Here is a 22,029-nt window from a genome sequence, read left to right as displayed (position 1 = left end):
GGAAAGAGTAGTAGGCTGAGCAAAAGTGCTGGTAGTTTAAGTGCTCTTCAGGATAGATATCTGTCTGGAGAGCAGTGTCTGCTTGAGAAAGAGGTATGGGTATTGCTACAGCAAGAAAGTGCTCTCCTTTATGTGTCTGAGGCAAACGCTTGACTCAGAGAAAGCGAAGCACGTTGCCTGGACAGCTTGGAGTACCCCAGCATGTGCCATGAATCTCCAGGGACACACACTGGAGACCTACACTGAGTAGTAGGTACTCACAAATCTACATCAGGTGTGAGATACTGAGGTCCAACAGTTCTCTTCCCAAATTTCTTTCAGCTATTACCTTACTTATCGCCTTTAATGTTGGTTTTGTTTGTTTGTTTTTTTCTGAAATGGCCATCCTTACTAAATATCATTGTTAAAAACCTCAAACATGAGTAAACAAAATTAAAAGCACAAGCTACCGCATTGCTGCTCTCATTCCACAAATAAAACCGATCAAAATAAGTACAAGAAAAAGAAGAACATATACAATCTCCTTCAATTGAGGCACACTACTCTTCAGACTACCTTTTATTGGTAGGGGCCCAGCAGCAACCTTTCCCCCAAAAAGGATATCATCTGTAAATTTAATTCATTTTTTATACAACATATATGATACCATGTATTGAATAATGTGGAGAACAAGTGCAGTGTAAATCCTGCCAGGCCTTGAAGATTACAGTAAAATTCTTAATCCTTGACACAGGAGTTCAGATTGCACTTTGTTGTATCTTTCCTGGTAGTCAATATAAGTGCAACAGAAATGGAATTTGTTCTGGTCTTGATTCCACTAGGAGTGGGTGATTAGAAAGAAGAAATATCATTCCTTACTTCATCAGCTGCATTTGAAACTGACAGCTTAGCTATAGAGAGTGCATGCAAGGAAACAGGAATAATTTAGAAAGGACTTCCTGTCCTGTAACTGCATTAATTTCTAATTTACTCAGGGTAAAATCATCCTGACCGCTGCATGATGACATAACTGTCAGCAGTAGATTCAATGAAAGCACTACAACTCTTATTTATTGGGCAATACCCTAGTATCTAGGAGTATTTGGCAAGGCCAGGAACTTGCTGCATAAATGATGAATTTTATGGTAAATTCAAAGCATGATGTTAAAATATCAACTCTTCTGTAGATACAAGCAGGTAACTTAACAGAGGCATATACAATTTCATTAGCATCATGGAAATAAGTGAATCAAGTTCCTGAAAAAAGGAAGATAATGACACTTTATGTACATGAATTAAAATGACTGTTATTTTTATCTACTCAGGAAACACAAGACTCTTGCATTAATAAAAGATGGTCGTGTTATCGGTGGTATCTGCTTTCGGATGTTCCCCTCCCAAGGATTTACGGAGATTGTTTTCTGTGCTGTGACTTCTAATGAACAAGTCAAGGTAAAAAGAATTCTCTGCTAGAGTTTATTAAATGTATTTGAGTCCCATTCACTACTGCATATGCTCCTGATTTTGTTAGTCACGTTGAATGTATTGCTGAGTTGCCAAACAGAAATAAAGTTTGAAGGATATGGTGATTCTGAATATAATACACAAAAGCTAAACAAATGTGCAGTTTTAGAATCATCAGCATAATAGGAGGATTACTTGTAATGAATTAAATAAATAAAATCTTTCTCAACACAACAGTAGTGGCCAAGAGTCTCACAATCTTGGACTGTTGACTCCTCTGTCTCCAGCAATTGCCTCTCTGTGTAATGTAACACCTCATGGGTGGCTGAAGTATTGCTTTTGCGTGACAGTAATTTGTGTTCAATCACTTTGTGGTGTTACAAGACTTCAATGGAAATGAGATATATAACAAAAAAAAAAAAGGTATAGTTTTGCATCTCAAAATAAGCATCTTTCTGAGTTAATTTCACAAAATGTTCTCTGAGTGTTGAGAATTAGTGGCTGTGTTGGAAGAATATAGAGCACTATGAATACAGGAGGTTCCTGCAGCTTTCCTGGGAACTACAGGTAGATCTATGACCATGTGATTCAAGATTTTGCCTTTAGGTGGTACTGTGGCTTTATGTTTTCCAGTTGAAATTGTTAGAGCTGAGATACCGGGTTAATTCAGAGTTTGCAGCAGTTGAACATACAGAAACTGTGTGCCCTGTTTTGAAGGGAAGAGCTCTGGGTGTGAAAGGGTAACACAGTGGGATTGAAAGCCTGTGACAACTGTGAGTGCTTGGGTTATATTTGATTTTACTCAGCTGTGGTGTTAGAGAGGAACATTCCCCTGCACTTAGCAATGGCCTGTCCTAAAAGTAGCTTAAGTATGCTTAAGTTATGTTTATTCTAAGCTTGACTAATTCATAAAAGGTGTTTTCATTCTACTAAAACAACCTTCTGCACTACACAATTTAGGCTGCTAAAGGTACGCTGTGATTTTCTAGAAATAACTTTTCAGAATATAATAGAGCAAATAAGTCTGACCCATCAGTGTGCCTCCTGAGTTCAGTGTGTGCAGACATTACACACAATTTCTTCTGTTACCCTCTGGGTGCCTCGCTGTATCAGTTGACTATGTCTGAAAATTTACCTTCCCACATTCCTATTGGAGTAGGGTGACCCCTACCAGCAGGTAACTGAGAAAAACTAAATGTTCACACGTGTGAACTGCCTACTTTTGGGAAAAAAAAATTCCTATTTTAATTCAGTTTGAGGCTGGAGTAAGAAATAGGGGTACTGTTTTCCTTTATATTTGATACTTAAAAGTTGAATTGTTTTTGAGATCCCATGTTACAAAATTATTCTAAATTTTACTGTACATGGCTTATTTTCCTTTTAGGATTGTTAGACTTTGGCAAGTGTTTGAAAGAATGAATAAATCCTGTGATGGTTGAAAATAATAAGGCAGCAGAAAGTGTTTGAAGTAATTACCATCATTGCTGGAATTTTTTTGAGACAAAAGCTTGACATTTTTTGTCAGAGATTAGATGCTTTGGAATTACTGGAATTAATTGTAATGTAAATAAAATGTCAGTCTCAAACACTGTTCCTTTCACCCTGCTGATGAGAAGGGAAGTGAGGAGCTTGGCTAGCTCACGTACTGCTAGCTTGCATTTAAGGAAAACATTTTTCATTAAAATTTTGGTTCAGAGTTTTTGTGCTCTTCAAAGAATTTGAGAATTCAGATTTGCACTTAGAAAGTCTCTGTTACCTTGAACACTACTGAGTTCTAAGAAATGCTGTACCACTTAACATGTCATCAAACCACTTCTTTGTATTTGATGCCATGCATGATGTGTGCCACTTTAACCAGAACATATGGCTTTAAGAGCTTCCTCAACTTCAGAAATACTTACTTTTACACATATGAGGTCTTAATTTCGAGTATGAGGTCTGAATACTGCTAGATGCTCCAAATGCTAACTGGAAAGGAAGGACTAACGCGCAAATTTTGTACCTAGATTAATAGGATATGAAAATAATGTGTCACTACTAAATTTTTTGTATTGAACTTCAGCACTTACCTAAATTGCTTTTATCTGGCTATTTCCATGTTTGAGGCAGTTAAATTGTGAATTAATCAGAAATATATATTAATATATATTTTCTAATTTGTTTTTCTGTCTTATGTACATAAGTAAAAATTTCCCCAGTTCTCAAGGACAGAGTACCCAAAATGATTCCATTGATATTTCTGTAAGTGTCCAGTTGGTCTCAAGGATGTTAAAATTGGAACACATGCAGGAACAGCATATTATTATGGGCTTTCCTGTCTATTTCACATTTCATCTCACAGCAGAAAGGGAAGATTGTAGCTTACTTGGAAATGTGAATAAATGGAACCTTTTGTTTACTTCGGGGTTGAATGAAAATGGAAATTATTCCTGTGTGCAGTCAGAAGGCATAGCTATTTATTTGATTTTGGACTTAATAATTTTCTACTGCTTATTATGGTAATAACTGTTTCATTATTCCCTTTTGTGCCGTATGATAAATTCAGATTATAAATCCTTTGAGGCAGAGGCTGTTTTTGCTACAGGTGCACAATCCACAGTAAACCAGAGATCTCGTCTCAAAGCGGGTTCCTCTGGAAGGGGTCGTTTCGTATTCTTACTGCTTTGCAGTTTTGAAGTCATATGGCTAAGAAAGGATGCCCTATTACTGCAATATATGTAGTTTTCTTATTGGTGAAATATGTGACTATTAATAGTTGATATTTAAAATACATTAAAAAGAAAAAAAAATAATGTGTGCACCTTGAATTACAACTTCCAGGACAATGTACCTCTTCAGAGCTATTCTTTACCCCTAGAGAGAGTCTAGGTTTTGACCTTCTTTAGATTAAAAGTGAATCAAACACCAGAAACTGTGTTAGTTTGTGTTCCCCCTTCGGTCACAAAGATACCCTTATAAGGCTGAAACCAGTTTGATCTTGAGTATGCCTCACCGAGTTACTTATGAGAAAAACTTTAAAAAGGATCTAGAGGAAAGACTGCATTTTGAAAAACAGTCTGTAGTAACCCCCAGTCCACAGTTTCTAATACGTGCAGCTCCCGAAGTCTTTGTAATGGCTTTTTCCTCACACGTTTCACACAGGGTTATGGGACTCACCTAATGAATCATCTGAAGGAGTACCACATCAAACACAACATTCTCAACTTCCTCACGTATGCAGATGAATATGCTATTGGCTACTTCAAAAAACAAGTAAGTCAGTGTTTGGTACAAGAAGTTAACATCTAGCAGTGATGAACTTAACAACTAAACATGGCAAAGTAGTTGGATAAAATGCATAGTGCAATTTTGTGTGTATTTTTTATCTATAAAATGTGCTCTGTGTTCATCTTGTCTAATTACACTGGCCTATAATGCATTTTACTTTGGTGAAATCATCTGAAGAGAGGTGTACAGTATTAGCCTGTGATTTGTCAAGTCTAAAAAACTGTTGAATGTGGCTTGGCTGCTGCTTCGTTCATTCAATTCCTTCACTGATTCTGTAAGAAGTGTAAAGGAGGAGCAGACATACCTGTGGCAGACTAGAACTTACCTGACCTGTGCTCACAGCTCCTCTTGATTTGAAGCATGAAGTTCAAGTTCAGGAAAGATTGTGATGTCTAATCTGTCAGATCTATTTAATCTATCAAGTCTGAGTCAACCATCTGGTCAGACGATAGAACAAAGATGGAGTCAGGCTATTTTCAGAGATGTACAGCAATAGAGGCAACAGACACAAGTTGGATCACGGGAAATGGCAAGTAGATAGAAGGAAATTTTTCTCTTTTTTATCCTCCTGTCTAAGTGTGGTGAAACACTGGAAAATGTTGCTCAGAGACTTTGTGGAAACTGTCCTTTGCAGTCTTCAAGACTGGACATGGCCTTGAGTAGCCAGATCTGATGAGACCTGCTCTGAGCAGGGATGGAGCTAGATGCCCTCCTTAAGTCCCTTCCAACCTCCGCTGTTCCATGATTCTGTAATAAAACTGATACAGTTAGATTGTCACACATTCAAAATGAATAAAAGCTGGGCTTGTGATCCTGCTGTCCGATCTGTGCAGTCCCTTTTCACATCTGAAATGTCTCATCCCCCGTTTGAAGGTGCTCAGTCTCCTTCAAAGTCTGAAGCCCTTGATGGTAAATTGTGAGGCAGATGTCCTGGTTGGGTCCCTGATTTTTACTGCGGTTTCATAGATACCACTGTAACAGAAGAATAAAATGCAGCCAAAGTGACAGTCCTACACTGCTTTTTATTGTCTTGGTTAATTCTTTTATGGTTTGTTTTTCAATTAACTTTTGAAATATATGAAGACTGTAGTATAACTTTGGAACTTTTCATAGGATTTGTTAGCTTATTTTTTCACTTGAAATACAAAAGTAAAAAAAAAACCCAACTGTTTTTTCTGCCTATAAAATTACTGTCACCTCATCGACTTCAACAGCAACCTTCCTTGACTAAAGAATACAGGGCTGGCATCCTTTAATATTAAAATAGCAATTTTTTTAAAAATCCAGGGAATTTGTCCACAGTAAAAATGTTTTCTTCCATCTTCCTTCTTTTCCTATACATATAAGCAGTTAACTATTCTTGTATGAAGTGACTCCCATGAGAAGGTGTTTGCAACACTATGAACCATGGTCTATAACTCTTTCCATTGTTTTGTCTGTATTTTAACATTATGATGATTTTGGTTCTAAATCATTATAGCATTTCAGTTAAAATAAATATAAAAGGAAAATGGAATCATGACAACTTGAGTGTTTTTTCTTCTTCAGGGTTTCTCCAAAGATATCAAAGTACCAAAAGCAAAATATGTTGGCTACATCAAAGATTATGAGGGTGCTACATTAATGGGATGTGAATTAAATCCGAGGATCCCCTACACAGAATTTTCTGTCATCATTAAAAAGCAAAAAGAGGTAAAGGTTGAAATGAAACACTGAACACTATAATCTTTTCAGATGTTTAGAAACAATTCAGGCCAGGCTAATGGATTAGAAGCATCCAGGACAGGCTGGATGAGGCTTTGAGCAACCTGGTCTAGTGGAAGGTGTCCCTGCCCATGGCAGGGGAGTTGGAACTAGGTGATCTTTAATGTCCCTTCCAACCCAAACCATTCTGTGATTCTAATTCATTTAATGCCAGGTTAGAGCTTGCTTCTTTGCTTTGGTGCTTAAAATATTGGAATATATACTTATATTAGTTAATCCTTCTCTTCAAGGCCCGGTGCCATAATTTTGCAGTTAAAGCATTAAATTCTACCTTAATAACTGTACGAAAACAGAAGTGTTGAAAAGTACTGTTATTTTGAGCAGCATTTTATGCCTAAGTTTTGTGATAGTTGATGACTAAGCAAACTCTTGAGATAGATTCCCCGCCCCCCCCTGCAGTACTGTCACTTTTTTTCTCTCCCCTCACCCCCTGAACAGTTGTGTTCATTAGAGTGACTTTTGAATGGAGTGTTTGTACGGCATGTACTGTGTTTCACTTGAAAGAAAGAGGATTATTTTTTCTGCTACTGTTTTAATATACAAATGAAGGGTGGGCTGTGTTAAATTCCAAGCTGCTCCTCTTTGGAGTTTATGTGAGATATTCTTTATTTAGTCCATAATAATATTCCATAAAATAAGGCTGTTTATTAGCAAAATAATTAAGATGTTTCCAGCTGTGTTTAAACACCTTCCTGGATTTTTGGAGAAGTACAAATTACAAGGATAATTTGCTCTTTCAAGGTTGGTCAAATCTCTTGACTTTTGTATTTTGTTAAAATGCTTCTTTATGGAACAATTGTTTTCCGTCCAATAGTTCTATTTGGCCCATGCTTGCAGAAAGAAAGACAATATCTGAGTGCTGTGAAATAACTTTGCTCATTGGGAAAGTTTTCATATGCTCATACAACATAGATAATTATTTTTTCTCTTTCATTTCTCCTTGGTTGGGTTACTCTTCAGATCCTGGGCTACTGCTGGACCTGTCACCTTCGCCCCCAGGGATGGGATGTTGTCAGGGTGGGTGGGTACCGGACATGTCTCTTGTAGCCTGTTACATCTCAGGTATCCTTAACTGCAGTAATACAGTTCTAGGCCCAAACCATCAACATGTCACTTCCAGAAAGTTAGTCTTTAAGGTTTTGGCTCTGGGACTTCCTAACAACTATGTTGTTTTGCGTTCCGCAGACTCTAGTTTGGTGGGATGTCCATATTGTTCCAAAGCACTGGGAGACACTCCACCTGGAGATGAAAAGTGCCTTTGTCCTCCAGACATCTCATGTTTACCATTATTAGAAAGAAAGCTGCTGTTATACCCTTATCTGTGCTGCTGTGTATCTTCTCCAAGAATAAATATATATTCTTGGACTTTGCACTTTGGAAGTGCATTTTAGGATTGCCAGTTTAACACTCAAAACACAGATTAGTCTTTTTATTCTCCCTGTTGCAAGGAAATTTAGAAATAGCGCTCTTAATCTGCAGCTGTATGAAGAATCTTCGCTTGTCTGCTTCAATCAAAAGCAGTGAAGATGATGACTGGACATAAGTAGAATTTTGACGGTTGACAGCATGGATTACGTACTGATTTGGTTTGCAGCTGGTATTGACCAGTACTGGACATCAGACTTTTCTAGTCCTGTCCTTTTAGAAGTGAAGCTTTTCACAGGATCTAAGCTTTTATTTAAAGAATTAGAGTGCATGCTCCATTGCTGCTAAGACCATGTCACCAGATACTGGGTACCGGTCACACACCATCATTTGTGAATTTACACTCCCTGATTTGTAGCTTATTTACAGTTATTCTGAAAAATATGAAAAATCCTTTTATGCAATTTTGTGATGTGTTAAATTGTGAGTAATCAGTATTACTGATTGAACAGCTTGTTTTAATCAGGAAGAGCCACTAGTTCCTAAATTATAAGACGGGTTTTAGGTGGATTTAACTATTAGTTTGAAGTATTTTGATGTTATACCATGATGCTGTTGTATACAGTATTTATCTTATGTGTAACCTCTATTGAAAGTCTGATTTTTTAATTTTTTTCTTTTCCTCTTGAGAGAACATACTATGTAGGGGGGAAATGAAGCTCATTAAAAATAAAAATATATCTGTTTTTATTGTTTCCAAAGAAAATAGTCCCTCAAACGGTGGTGGTCTGAATGCACATTTGTTTGCTCCCAGTTATGAAGTAAGGCATATGAAAGTGGCATATTCAGGACACACAAAGATTAGGTGAGAGTCTAAGTGTGTCTCAAGAGCACCAAAGCAAATTACTTGGAATTGAGGTAATTTAGGTCTTTGTGTCTAAATAGGCAGCTGAGAGACTCAGTAGTCTCATCTGCAGAATAAGTGTTCGGCCAGGTGGCTCACGCCTGTTACCAGCTCCAGGGAATCTATAAGGACCATAAGATTAGGAAGCCAGAATGTTTCTGTTCATTACAGTTTTGCATTAATCCTCTGGGTTACTTTTGAGCAAATAATTGTTTTTGGGTTTCTCTGCTTTTTTTTTATTACAGATCATTAAAAAACTCATAGAAAGGAAACAAGCTCAGATACGAAAAGTTTATCCTGGCCTTTCTTGCTTCAAAGATGGAGTACGGCAGATTCCTATCGAAAGCATTCCTGGAATTAGTATGTATCAACCTCTTCTAATGTAGAACAGAAACAGAACAGCCCAAGAAGGGTCCAAGACTAAAAATACTTATGTAGTCATGTATTTCTTTTTTATTAAAATGTAATTGTGTTGGTCTGTTAATTTGATTTCTGTGAAGATTGTTGTGTTTCCAGTACAATTGCTGTCTTCGGGACTTTCCCAAGGCATCCCAGGCTGATGCTCTTTCATGTCCTCGTGTGTAATTGTATTTATATGTGATCTCTCTTTGATTTGTGTCACAGTCTGGTCAGCAATTTCCCTTTGGCACTGTGCTCCTGTACGAGGATGTGTTCTGTGCTAAACAAGGACTTGCAGGAGAAAATAGATTTAGAACATTTAAGTATCATCTTTTGGGGGATTTTTTTCAACTGTGCTTTTCTGCAAGTTATTCTCTGTCCATAGGGAATCAAATTGAATAACTTTGACATCATTACAGAGGTGGTGGTAAAATATGTATTGAATTCTGAAAAGATGTGTTTTATGTTGGAATATTTTAGATTCTTTTCAGCATTGGGGGAAATTGGGGGCTGTAGGCTAGATGGTTACGTTTTTATTAGGATTAGGTTTGTTATTAAAACAAACCCATTTTACTGCAGGAGTGCTGAAACGGCTTATCTTTTTAAAGTTGCAATAACTGAGTTAATGTTTTGACCTACTGTAGTTCCCATGTAATCTCTCATGTTGTTGGTGTACAGGAGAGACTGGCTGGAAACCAAGTGGAAAAGAAAGAGGGTGAGTGCTGCACGAAGTAAAATAACGAGGCAGTTTGGAGATTCCTTGGGAGAAGAAGTCTTTAAACAATGCCATTTGGTATTCCCTTCTATCCTTTGGAAAACTGATAAATAATCTGCAAGGGAGTACTTCTTAAGTGGGTTTCATTGTTGGGGGTTTTTTTGGGGGTTGGTGGTGTGTTTTGTGTGTTTGTTTGTTTCAAATGTGATTTCTTCCATAAATTACTTGAAACTTTGGAGTTGCTTTGATGTAAGATGTATGTCATAGGAATGAAGATAAAGGATTCGAGCTAACCTTTTGGTATTCATATTTTCTTTCAAGTAAGGAGTCCAAAGATCCAGATCAACTTTACAGCACGTTAAAAACCATCCTGCAGCAGGTGAAGGTGAGTGCTAGTTCTAGTTTACCTCCTGTAAAGATTTTTAAATGATTTTCAATATAGAGTTTCCGTATTAGATACCTTACTTTTTTCTTTACCAAAGAGCCATCAAAGCGCTTGGCCCTTCATGGAACCTGTGAAGAGAACAGAAGCTCCTGGATATTATGAAGTTATAAGGTTTCCCATGGGTAATGCCATTAAAATTTTTTAAGTTTAGAGTTTAAAAATCTTTATAGCTGGAGAATTAGCAGATAAATTATAATCTGATTGTTTTATGTTAAAAGATATGTATTACTTGCAGCTGAATAGCTTGCAGCTCTGAAGTGTCAAGAGCACAATGCTGTCGTTTGGAATTTGACTGCTTTGTGACCTTTGTGAAGCATCTGTAGTGTATACGTGTGAAGTCTTCGTATGCCCTAGAGAGCCTTATCAAGGGGCTCTTAAACAGTGCAGTCAGCTAGGAACTTTCGTGGCTGGTTTACGTGAGCGGTATGGGTATGTTCTTGTGTGTGGTAGCTGGGCGTTGCAGATCCTACGGGTATTTTAAAAAATCTCCAGGCAGACTTTCAGGAACACCTGAGCATTTTGAATTGCTTTGAAAAAGAGATTTAAGCTTTCTAAATCACATAGAGAAAACCTTTTCAGATGTACCAGGGTTTTCTAATTAAGTCTCAACGGTTTGCTCCAATTTAAGTTTAGGAAAATGCTTTATGCAACTGATTGTAAAGTAACTTTTATCTTTGTGTTTTAGATCTGCCAAGGTTGCCCAGGGTGTGTGTTGTTGGGGGTTGGTTGGTTTGTTTGTTTTAATCATGAAGCTATTGTTTGTTCAGGATTACTTGCAAAGGGAAGTACACAACTGCTAATAATGTTTTTCTTTGCTTTTGACTTCTGGGTCATATAATTTCAATGATGATTCTAAACAGATGCTTGTTTTGATTTGTATTTAAAACTGAATCCTGCTACTACTCCTTCTCCTACTTCATTGTTTATGCAATACTCACCTCCATCTTCCTGATTACAGTTTCTGTACCTTGTAATGTTATTAGGGAGTGAAATACAAGTTCATTGCAGGCTACTATCAATCAGTTTCTCAGAGAATGAAGGTGTTTGTTCATGTTGCTTTGCATAGGCTCCTAGACTGCGTATACTGATTTGGCTTAATGATTTTTTTATATTAAACTCATTGCTTCCAAATAGCAAATATATGTGTTCTTTCTAAAACAGGAGTCTGCCTCCTGTATCCCTGACACAAATGTATTTTCTAATAATGAAGAAAAAGAATGTTGACACCCTCCCGTGGCAGAGTTTTCTCCATCTGCTTTTCTGAGCAGAAGCTAGATCTAGATTGCTGGTTAATTTGAACAGTGGTTACAAAGAACTTGCTCCTTGGGTTGGCAGACCCAAAGTAGGAATGTTGCTTGTCTTTTCCTTGTTCAGATATATGACATGGGAGGTGGGGGCAGCAGCTCTCATTTTAGGATTACGCTGAGGTCTTTGGTTTGCTTTTACAGCTAAGGAATCCAGCACCACTAAACCGCTTTTTTGATTCATGATCAGCTTCTGCTTGCTTTCTGCTCTGACTGCTGGTGTGCTGATACTATACAAAAATCGCTCAGACATAATTTTGATTATAAAGAAGCATCATGGTCTTTTCTTATGCCATCACATACAACATACATTATTTGTCTTTACGCTTGCATACAGACAATAGTACAGTATTTGAGAAGTATGGCTGTAGGGTTTGTTACTACCTCCTAAGGTCAGTTCTCATGTATAAATGTGGTTTTCCTCCTGTTTTAACTGCTCTTTCAGCTACTTATGTTCAAGAAATACTGTTGCCTTTTTTTTTTTTTTCCATCTGCAACACATAGGCTGTATGTCTGAGTGACAGATTAAGCCAAACTTTCAGAGGAGAACAGTTTAACTGACCAGCCAGTCAATGTTTGCATTAGGGTGAGCTGAAAAGCCTTCTCAGTTGGACACTCTAATTAGACTATGGATATCTACTCTAGATGTAGGCACCTAAATTTCAGACTTAATGGGAGCTGAATGAGCCTTTGCTTTTGCAAAGTTAGGTATTGCTGGAAGAGGTATTTCAGAGCATCCATCACACTTTTCTTAAATAACCCTCTTTTACCAATTTGACAGGGTTTAAGTCAAATCTCCCTTAAAAAAACACGAAACAACAAAACCCAAACAAAAATACCCACATTTGTGTTTTTAAATCTAAGTTTTAAGGTTTAATTCTTTGCATTGGAGGTCTTAGGTCCCTGCTTTCCCTGCAGTGCTTGTTGGCAGTCAGTCCTCTCCATTTCAGCTGTTTGTTATGGTTTCACGAAGGTGCTGCTGAAGCCTGCCTCAAGCATTGCTAAAGAAACTGTTGTTAGATATCTGGGGCGAGAAAAGCCAAGGCATCCAGCACACCTCCCACCACTTCTGTTCCTGTGCTCACTCCTAGAACACTTGTAATGTAGATGAAACTTTTAAATGCCTGATAAGCATTACTGGAAAAGTGACTGTGTGGAGAAGATGGAGATGATTGACATATTTTATGGATGACTGGTTTTAGTATAAAGGAAAACATTTCTTAAAGAATGTTCTGTAAGTAAAGGTTTTGCATGATGCGTTGAAAGCAGGAGAGATCTGTTCTCACATGACTTAAAAAGGGATACATAGCCATAAACTTAGAAGACGTAATTAAAATATAGGTAGTGTGTGGAACAAATTTAATCTTTTTCCAAAGCTGCAAGTACTGCTTGTAGTATAGACCTCTTCTCTGCTGTGGGGACAATATTCTCTAGAAGTGTGGGGATTTTAGGTTAACATACATGTTTTGTGATGCTTGTATTCTTTGCTTATACATTCCTAAGGCCTCCTCCAGCAGAGCTGACAACAGCTTTGCCTCACAGAGGAGTTCGAGGAGAGTTACCTTAGGTGTTCGAGGGACACCTAAGAGCCACAGAAAACACCTGTGAGCATGCAAAAGAATGATGCTTTTATCTCTTAAAGAAGAAAAAAGATGTGAAATACTGCTTAGTTCCAGGGGCTCAGGTGCTGTTGAAACTAAAAAAGGGACGGCACCTTAGATGAAGGCAATTAGGAATTCCAAATCTTAGCCTTACCTGTTCATGTTAAATGGCAAATCAGTCTGAAGGGATATTGCATACGTAGAGTATTTGAATCCAACGCTGTTAATCTATTTTTCTCCTGTACAGATCTCAAAACAATGAGCGAGCGACTCAAGAATAGGTACTACGTGTCTAAGAAATTATTCATGGCAGACTTGCAGCGAGTCTTTACAAATTGCAGAGAGTACAACCCCCCCGAGAGTGAATACTACAAATGTGCCAATATACTGGAGAAATTCTTCTACACAAAAATTAAAGAAGCTGGATTAATTGACAAGTGACACTGTCTTTTTTGCAACCAAACAGTGTACCGACTTTATGGGCAGGGGAGCTGTTAGATATCTGAGTTGTGGGACTTTAAGGTTTCAAGAAACTTCTGTTTAATACTTAGCACTTTTAAAAACCCTTTTAGTTTTGCAAACATGTATTATACTGAAGTTACAAAAATTATTTTATTAAAATGCTTTATAATGTATTTAATTATGGGAAATTTCTTTTGTGTGCCCATGACCATATATTCTTAGTAAGTTTATCAGCTACAGCCTCAGAAACCCACAAAACATGTGGGAAATTGCACATGTTTGGGAATACGAAGAAAATTCCCAGACAACAGATGCTATAGCTTACCTAATGCAGTACCTATTTGATAAAGTTTTATTATTTTTTTTCCAGTAAAAAAGAAAACAATAAGGGAAAACAACAGTTTGGGTGAGGGGGTTCTGAAACACTTGTTTCTTTGTAGAATCTTTTTATAAGATGTTATTTTTTAAAAGAAACACTCAGCTGGTTGAGAAGCTGTGAGAGATGAGCAGCCAGTTCGGAAAAAAGGACTGCCTGTAATCTTTGATAGATGCAAGTTTTTCTATTCATTTTGGGTTTTGATAAATATTTTACCTGAAAATTGTAATCTCGTAACCACTATTTAAAAAAAAAAAAAAAAAGAAAAGTAAGTATCTGGCTAGATGTGTAATGTCATAGTGACTTGGCTTATGCAGGACATAAGTACCCAGAGTAACTTCAGAGTATCTGATTCACATATACTAGACAATTTCAGTTGGCTTAGTAGAGTTAAGGTTTTGATGGACTTCATGATCCACCCTCTTTACTACCCTTCACCAATAAATTCTTTGGGTTATTCATCAGAGAGAAGACTATGGTACACAAAAGAAGTCGACATATGACAGCTTCTAGCTTATATACTTGGCTCTGTGGTAAACTGGATTTTCTACCAAGCTTTATTGTAAATGCTTATTAACTGTGATTATTTAGACCCAGGAACGTATTAACATTTTACAACTCATGGCAGTATATCAAATTGAGCACTTATATATATATTATATATATTTTGCTGCTTACACTACATTTAAGAGGTACACCTAACTACCTAATGGAGATCAGTACAGGCCAAAAAAAGTTGTCACTTGACATTTTCTAATTAGACTTTGTAACTGTAAATTATAATTGTTTTTGTGAAAAACGGATTTAACTTTCATTCTTGGTGTTTTATATTTACAGATGTTACACTGGTAAAATTCAGTAGTTATAAGACTGAAATTAAAAAAAAAAAATAATCCTGTGCTGTGTCAAAGAATATATTCCTGCAAAATGCCTGTGCAATGTTAAATCGCAAGTTGATTCAGCAAGTTGGTGTCGGGAACTACCTGGAGGTAGTAAATGTGGTACACAAGGTGTTCAGAATGTTAGCACTAGACTTGCCATAGTGTTTTGTATGAGATTAGTCTGACCTACGTTTGGATCTATAACAAAGGTACAGTGAGTATTTTTTTTTTTTTTTAAATAGCCAGTACTGGATGCTATAATCCTGTTTTGTAGATTGGGCCTACAGATGCACCTGTTAAGCTTGGTATCCTGTGAAATTTTGTTATTTTCAGAGTAGATTTTCTTATTGTCTTTCAATCAGATTGTCTCTTCTATATTGAAACATTTGTTTTCTAATTTAAGAATTAATATTTTCATAGATACTGTGCAATAAAGTTACAGTAGGATACGTGGTTTTGCAAATGCTTTAACAGCTGATGAACTTTACATTTGTAAAATTAATATATTGTATTGGTACAGAATAGTTTTAAATTATATATGTACAAAACCCTACCTATTTTCGTCTCTTTATTAATTAGTTCATGCACTACAGTTACGCATACGGAAGCAATTTCACAGCTGAGCGTCTCCCAGGTGCGCTCACAAAAAAGCACAAAAGCCTCCGAGTTCAGTGGGAGCGTTTAACGGAGGCCAGGCTGCTAAACCCAGCTGAGAATTCAGCGCAGAAGGCCGTGACCGCTCCAAGTCGCATTCCCAGCTTCATACTAACTTAACTACAGGGCTGTTACTCCCATCTCCTCCATACCTCAAACGCTTCCTTGACTTAGCTGTTCAAAAGTTTTGATTTCTCACCTCAAAGTGAGATTTTCTCATTTTTGTCTACCAGACTCAATATGCAATATACAGTAATACCACAAGACAGTGTACATAGCAGCAAACTCCTGTCCAGCTCAAGAATACACATGGATACCACCACGGGACTCAGGTGTTGGGGTTTTTGCATACCATAAACAAACCCCTGGCCAACACCTGACAGGCAGGTAGAGAATGTGAAGAGAATAACCTCCCACTAAGCTTTAGCCCTGTGTCACATCACATGAAAGCATGCAGACAGTGGTCCAGAGGCTTACCTGTTTTCCTGGGCACTTGCAGGAACAGCAATTGAGATGAGGCAAGCTAGACTCAGCCTCCTTCCTGCAGCTGTGCTGGAAGCACACTTCCTGAAGCTCCCTCAACCCAAAACAGTCCCGCAGACCCATGACATCTGCCTTGGGCTGCTCTGCTATCCCCGGTAACAGCTGTTACAGGTTGGTTTGCTGAAAGAAGAGAACACCTGGAGCTAAATCACTGCTCAAGTTCCTATAGCACTAGAGTTTCAGAAGGAAGAGGGGCAAGGCCAAGAACTAGAGTTCTAGGATATAAATGGAAGGTTAAGTTGCAGTTCCAACATCCAAAGGCTGCAGTGTGAATGAACACTTCCTAACCCTCAGTAGAGCAGCTTTTATTATTACTGTGGAGATCTCGAGTCACGTAAGAAGGTACCAGTAGAACAGTAGTTAACACCACACATTTTCATTAAAGGGAGAGATTCCAGCAGGAACACAAAGGAGCCTGAACTTTTGTACTTTCCCATTATCTATGTCAAATGTAGCTTTTCTCTTTGTATTCACGTGTCCATTCATACTACTTAGGAGTTTCTTGAGTAAAGAAAAACTAGTTTGAGCATTTTGCAACCTTGCAACCCGGCTGAACAATTCATAACATTCCTCGAGCATCCAGCCTATTGTGGGACAAAACAGCATCAGTTCGGATGTGGCCCATCGTCTTCTGGCAAAGCTGCTTGGCAAAGCAGGGCCAGAGCTCTTACAAAGTTCCATGCTAGCAGCTGACGTTCCATGGAAGCAGAGCACTCTTCACCAACCTTCCAACTGGAGCAAAGCACGTGGAAGCTGATTGTAACTTGCCTTCTCAGCAGTACCAACCAACCCTAAATTGCTGCTTTTGAGAGCTCCAGTTACATAGTCTAATTAAAACTGGCACTCTTGTTCCCAAGCAATCCTTAGGTCACGTAAGACTGGGAAGGCGTACATGGGCTTGCAGTACGCCTACTGCTGCCATCGCTACCCTCGAAGCGAGTACGGAGGCTGTTCAAAGAGAACGCCAGCCAACTCCAAACTGTTTCTGAACAGACGTTTATTAAGAGCTTCAGTGTGAAACTACAACTATTACATAAAACAGGTCTGTACAAACGTGATTAAAAAAAATAAATTTGATCTGAAGTGCCAGAAGTTCATCTCTGCCAACCACTGAGATCAAGCAGGGCAATACATCCTGGTTTCATGGTCACTGTCTTTTCCGTCAGGTATTTCCAATGCACTCCTCCCCCCAGAGTTTGCGTGGCATCACCTTGATTATAGAAGTAGCCTTGTGTCTTCTCTATCATCAGAAACAACTCACTGGGTTAAAACCAAAGCCCCTTACTATTATGTCCTTAGTACCAGACGCATGGAAATAACAGCGTATTTGTGTAACATACTGCACAACAACAGTTTCCTGGATGAGAGACGTCCCTTCTTCACGGAGTGAACACGGTTTTGCTGTCGTGACTGGACATCTCAGCAACAACCAATGAATTTCTCGTTGTATTTTGACAGAGATTTTTTATGAAGAGAACTGCCTTTAGCATCTCTCTTCTGCTTGAAAATTGGAGAATTCAGAAAATTTGTATCTGTAAATGGATCTCCTCTCCTCAGTTTCCTGTAAAAAACCCCACCAAAACAGCAAAATTGAGTTTTATTCCCCACATCACTTAAGACACTAACTTTCAGCTAGTAAGTTTAATTTCACACTAATTATTTCATACTACTAAAATCAGTCCTCTCTTTGAATGTTTTGTTAAGAACTTCTTTCCAATATTTAAATAATCCCCTCAAATCCTCCATTGGATAGAATGTCATGGACTTGGTATCAAACTGGGAAGCAAGACACCTACCCTGCAATACTTGGCTCTTTGTAGCTCACACTAAGAGTGCAGCTTCGCTTGCGTTTTGGAGATCGTGGTCCTTCACCTTCTGGGGTAACAGTTGCGTTCCCGGTGCTGGGGAGCAACGAAGCAGTATTGGTAACATCACAAAGATGACCACGAGATGGCTCAGCAGGCTGCCCTGGGAAGAAATTAGGCACGCTTTAATGCAATTCAGGCAAGCTAGCTTATAAAGAATATATCAATGAACATGTTAGATGTAAGGTAACTCCCAGCTCTGACTATTATCTCCATCTTTCCTCTTAGGTATTCTTAAGAGGATCAACAATTATTCAGGATTTTAATTTGGAAAAATAAATGAACAGTAAGCTGTGCCAGGCAAAGTGTGATTTGTTACTCCAGTTCTCTCTCAACTTATACGCTTGCTTTCCTCTTTTTCCTCAGCTTTACTACATACTTAAACATATCTAAAATACAGTATTAATTCATTGTTACCATTTTCTTAAACAGATCATATCTTTAATTCAGATTTCGGCTGAGGGAAAAAGTAGACAGAATAATGAATCTAGTGACTTTCAGAACATTATTCTGTTTGTATTTATTAAAAAAAGCCAAAAAGCCTACAGCCCATCAGCAGTTCTCTCAATGAAACAAAGCCAATTTCAGAACAATTTCTACACTTACTAATAGAACTGTCACTTGATTTATTGCTGTCCGTCTCTTTTTCCTTATGGAGTTTCTGCTCACGCTGCGCCAAACATCTTTTGGACCTTGGCCTTGCACAGACAGGCGACATGTCCGTCTCGCCCACTGAACTCTTCCTTTTTTTTGATCTACTCTTATAAGGCTCATAGAGGATGTCATCTGAATCTTCTTCGATATCACTCGACTCGATGGTATTCGTTTCAGATGAGTCGTCTTTGTCATCCTTTCCAGTATCCGTGTCATTTACCTTATTTGTTCGAAAAGGTGTAACATGGACACGCTCTTCAAAATGAAAGTCGTAAGCATCATTGGAGCCACCTAAGAAATCCAGCTTTTCTTTGGAAGCCTCTTTACGCTGTCTTTGTTTTGGTCTTTGCTTTGAAGTACTTTTAGGCCATTCCAGTTTTCTCTTTGAATGCTTCTCTCTCCTTACTTGAGAGTCATCTCTGCTTTTACACTCGCGTTGTTTATGTTTAAGATCAGAATTATCGTCTAAATTGAATTCCGTAGTTTCCGACTCTGCCCGCCTCGATGCCGGCTTGGAACCCACCTTGTTTTCATTCAACTGAGAAACATCTGAATTTATGTTTTCTATAGCACACCTCTCTAGACTTTCCTCCAGTCTAATTTCATCCTGTTTAGAAAGTTCTCTTGTTGAATCAGGTGCTTCTGAACGGTCCAAGACACCAGTGCAAAGCTCATAGTGATTTCTCATCGCTGAACGGCAGCGCCTGATGGACACACTTTTTGGTAACGTATTACCAAATCTGTCCTCTCCACTTGAGGAAACATCTTCTAGCTCTGACCCTATGTCATCCAGATGAAAATCAGATGTTCGCCCTTGCAATTGAAGAGAAAGAGTCGTATTAAAGCTAAATAGTAACAACCTGTTAAGGTTTTGTGCAAATCCTGAACCTGTCAAAAATTAAGACTATTCTTAGAATCTTCTCTGCAGATTTGTATAAACCCGTATTTGGCAATCAAGATCAGCTCTGTTTAATGCAGCTTCCAGACAGAAAGCAGTTCAGCATACTACAGTAGGCTTTTCCTCTAAACTGTTCTATTTGGAAAGGTTATCTACAGGTCCTTCATTTTTCAGAGTATTTTGCTTTGTTAGCAACTGTTGATTTTGTAAGTGATAATGCCTGACTAAAGATGACTTCACTCTCTTGAGCTGCTTGGTAGATACTGAAACAAGAATGCAGATATATAGAAGAAATAATTTTCAGATCCTTCCCCTATTTTCCTAGGAATCTTCATTCAACAAGTTTACCAGTTGCCAATATTAATATCTAACTTTTATGATAGTAAGTGGAAAATTACCTGATTAATTAATTATTCAAAAACAGTAATTACATTTTAAATTTACTCACTTTTTTTTTCCCTGATTCAGAATAGAGCAATGTCTGATACTTGGATTTAGTTACCTTTGTCTGGAACTATTTTGATGAAGGAAGTGGCATTGTCAGGTTCTTCGCAGATTGTTGACACAGAATGAGCCAGCTCATTTCTATCACTATCAGCCTCCATCCCACTTGGAAGTACTTGATCGTCTCCAATAGCACACTGTAGAATTCCTCTAGAGATAATGCCAGAGAGAGTATTTACTGAATAGCAATAGATTGTATGACAATGAACTACTTGATTACATTGCATTTCTTCCCTTTTTCCAGTCAGAAAATTCAGCTTACTGTAACAGAATTTTCAAATATAAGTAGGTATTAATAAGAGGTACTTACACTGAGTGCGTTTGTTCTGCGACACTGGAACTACCTTCAAGAACTGAAGAAAGCATTCTCTGATTCTGTCAACAAAATAAAGCTTACTGTGACCATATATACATTTCAGACCACAGCCAAGTTACCCACAGAAGGGGCAGAGGCCCTTGACTCCTTCTGGCTGGCTAACACAATGTGCTGTGGGATCTCACGTACTCAGCTCCTGCAAGTCAGCACTTTCATCACCAGCCCAATCACACAGAGCGGACAGGGGAAGGAATCATGAGGACAGTACAGGGAACAAGACGCAAAAGTACAGAATATCAGGGTGCCCCTACCATCTCGTAGCAGAGTCTCAGTCCCACCAAGAACCTACTACACACCCCCACAGTTGGGGCCCCATGTTTTACTGGGAACTGTGGGATTAGCCATATGTCCAAACTAAGGCTCAGACCTCAGAAACTATGTGCATCTATGCTGGAAGGAGTCAGGGGAAGAATCAACAGAAATCCTGCACATCAAGAGGAAAAGGTACTTACTAAACCTATGGAACACAAATTCTTTGCTGGGCCAAGGAGATCGATCGAGTCCAGTAAGTTCTGAGAAACTTTTGAAATTACCTCGTTTAAGGATGACAGTTGATTCTAATGGACAAAAGACAGAAAATAAGTTACTGTCATACTGAAGTATCAGCTACCAACATAATAACTTCTTAGCGGTGTTAGATGACTAAATCCTGAAGATACCTGAAGGTATCTTCAACCATGATAAAAAAATTAAAATTCACAGTAGATAGATTTTAATCTGTTAAGGAAGAAAGAGTAACCAGGAAAAAAAAAAAAAGGCCATTAACAACCGGGTTAGGCAAAAACATGAGAAAAGTTGTTCTATATATCAAGTTAATTGTTTACAAAGCATTTAAGATCATAAATATATTAGCAGATTAGTGCAGATTATAATGTTCAGCTTCACTAAATCATAAAGTTATTAGTAAAAATACCTCAACAAGCCTTTGTGCTTGCTGAAAACTAAGAGCTCTTTGCAAGTCAAACATCTGAAACTTCAGATCTTGATAATCCCTCCTTAAACGAAGAATGGTAACCTGGGCATCCCTCAGTTTGATCTTTTCTTCTTGCAAAGCCAGAGCTAGAGCTCTGTTGTTGGCCTGGATGCTCTTCATTTGCATGGAGCTGTTAGCTGCAACAGAACAGCGAGTGAGTATTTCGAGGTGGTTTAAAGAAAAAAAAAAGTTATGAAAATTATTAAGATATTTAAGGATCTTACTTGCTCTTTTGCCCTTTGCAGTGGCTGTAAAGGGTAAAAAGGGCTGGCTACTTTTACCCAGCCGCATCCATTTCTGATTTCTTTTCTCTTTCATTCGTTCTTTTATGTCATCCAGACTGTCTTTGAAGGGCTTTTTCAAGCATTCAGCCATCTTCTACCTTTAAAAAACATCAAGAGTAAAGAACTCATTAAGATAGCGCTGCACAATGCTCCCCACGGCCAAAAGAAAAGGAACAGAGTAATAAGCTTTACCCGTACGTTCCTCGTGAGGCGCGTACGCGCGCAGAGGAGACCACAGGGACGGGCGGCTGCGGCCGTTTCCCAGGCCGGAGCTGCGGCGTGACTCCCGGCAGTACCGCCGGTTATCCCAACGGCAAACCGCAGCGTGTCCGCGGCGGAGAGCGGCCCGCGG

The 22,029-nt window shown here is 38.3% G+C and overlaps 2 protein-coding genes across 2 annotated transcripts in view; one reads left to right on the top strand and one right to left on the bottom strand.

Moving 5' to 3' along the window:
• Positions 1-14,031, top strand: part of KAT2B (K(lysine) acetyltransferase 2B) — a 38,605-nt gene extending 24,574 nt beyond the window's left edge. The window contains exons 11-18 of the mRNA XM_010160360.1: positions 1,305-1,431; positions 4,585-4,695; positions 6,259-6,402; positions 8,989-9,103; positions 9,821-9,857; positions 10,179-10,242; positions 10,340-10,424; positions 13,455-14,031. Of these exons, the coding sequence (XP_010158662.1) occupies positions 1,305-1,431; positions 4,585-4,695; positions 6,259-6,402; positions 8,989-9,103; positions 9,821-9,857; positions 10,179-10,242; positions 10,340-10,424; positions 13,455-13,648 (877 nt within the window). The 3' untranslated portion in view covers positions 13,649-14,031. The remainder of the gene's footprint in view (positions 1-1,304; positions 1,432-4,584; positions 4,696-6,258; positions 6,403-8,988; positions 9,104-9,820; positions 9,858-10,178; positions 10,243-10,339; positions 10,425-13,454) is intronic.
• A 3,511-nt stretch (positions 14,032-17,542) lies between these two features.
• SGOL1 (shugoshin-like 1 (S. pombe)) lies at positions 17,543-21,768 on the bottom strand. The gene is made up of 8 exons (XM_010160359.1): positions 21,618-21,768; positions 21,334-21,530; positions 20,873-20,977; positions 20,355-20,419; positions 20,043-20,194; positions 18,595-19,455; positions 17,920-18,091; positions 17,543-17,684 (listed from the first exon to the last, which is right to left on the bottom strand). The coding sequence occupies exons 1-8, from the start codon at positions 21,766-21,768 to the stop codon at positions 17,543-17,545; spliced, it is 1,845 nt and encodes a 614-aa protein (XP_010158661.1).
• Between the last annotated feature and the right edge of the window lie 261 nt (positions 21,769-22,029).

Source organism: Eurypyga helias, unplaced genomic scaffold (genome assembly GCF_000690775.1).
Source record: "Eurypyga helias isolate BGI_N326 unplaced genomic scaffold, ASM69077v1 scaffold22411, whole genome shotgun sequence".
In the NCBI taxonomy this organism is placed as follows: domain Eukaryota; kingdom Metazoa; phylum Chordata; class Aves; order Eurypygiformes; family Eurypygidae; genus Eurypyga; species Eurypyga helias.
The sequence above is the reverse complement of the archived record's forward strand: the minus strand, read 5'-3'. Positions and strand labels throughout refer to the sequence as shown.

Bases quoted from the DNA above. Each gene is read 5' to 3' on its own strand.
- SGOL1 (XM_010160359.1), bottom strand. From the start codon at position 21,768: ATGGCTGAATGCTTGAAAAAGCCCTTCAAAGACAGTCTGGATGACATA. The intron at 21,531-21,617 runs GTAAGATCCTTA...GTTCTGTTGCAG, and splicing joins TGCAAAGGGCAAAAGAGCAA to CTAACAGCTCCATGCAAATG. The intron at 17,685-17,919 runs GTAGGTGTCTTG...GGTTTTTTACAG, and splicing joins AAAGAGCCAAGTATTGCAGG to GAAACTGAGGAGAGGAGATC.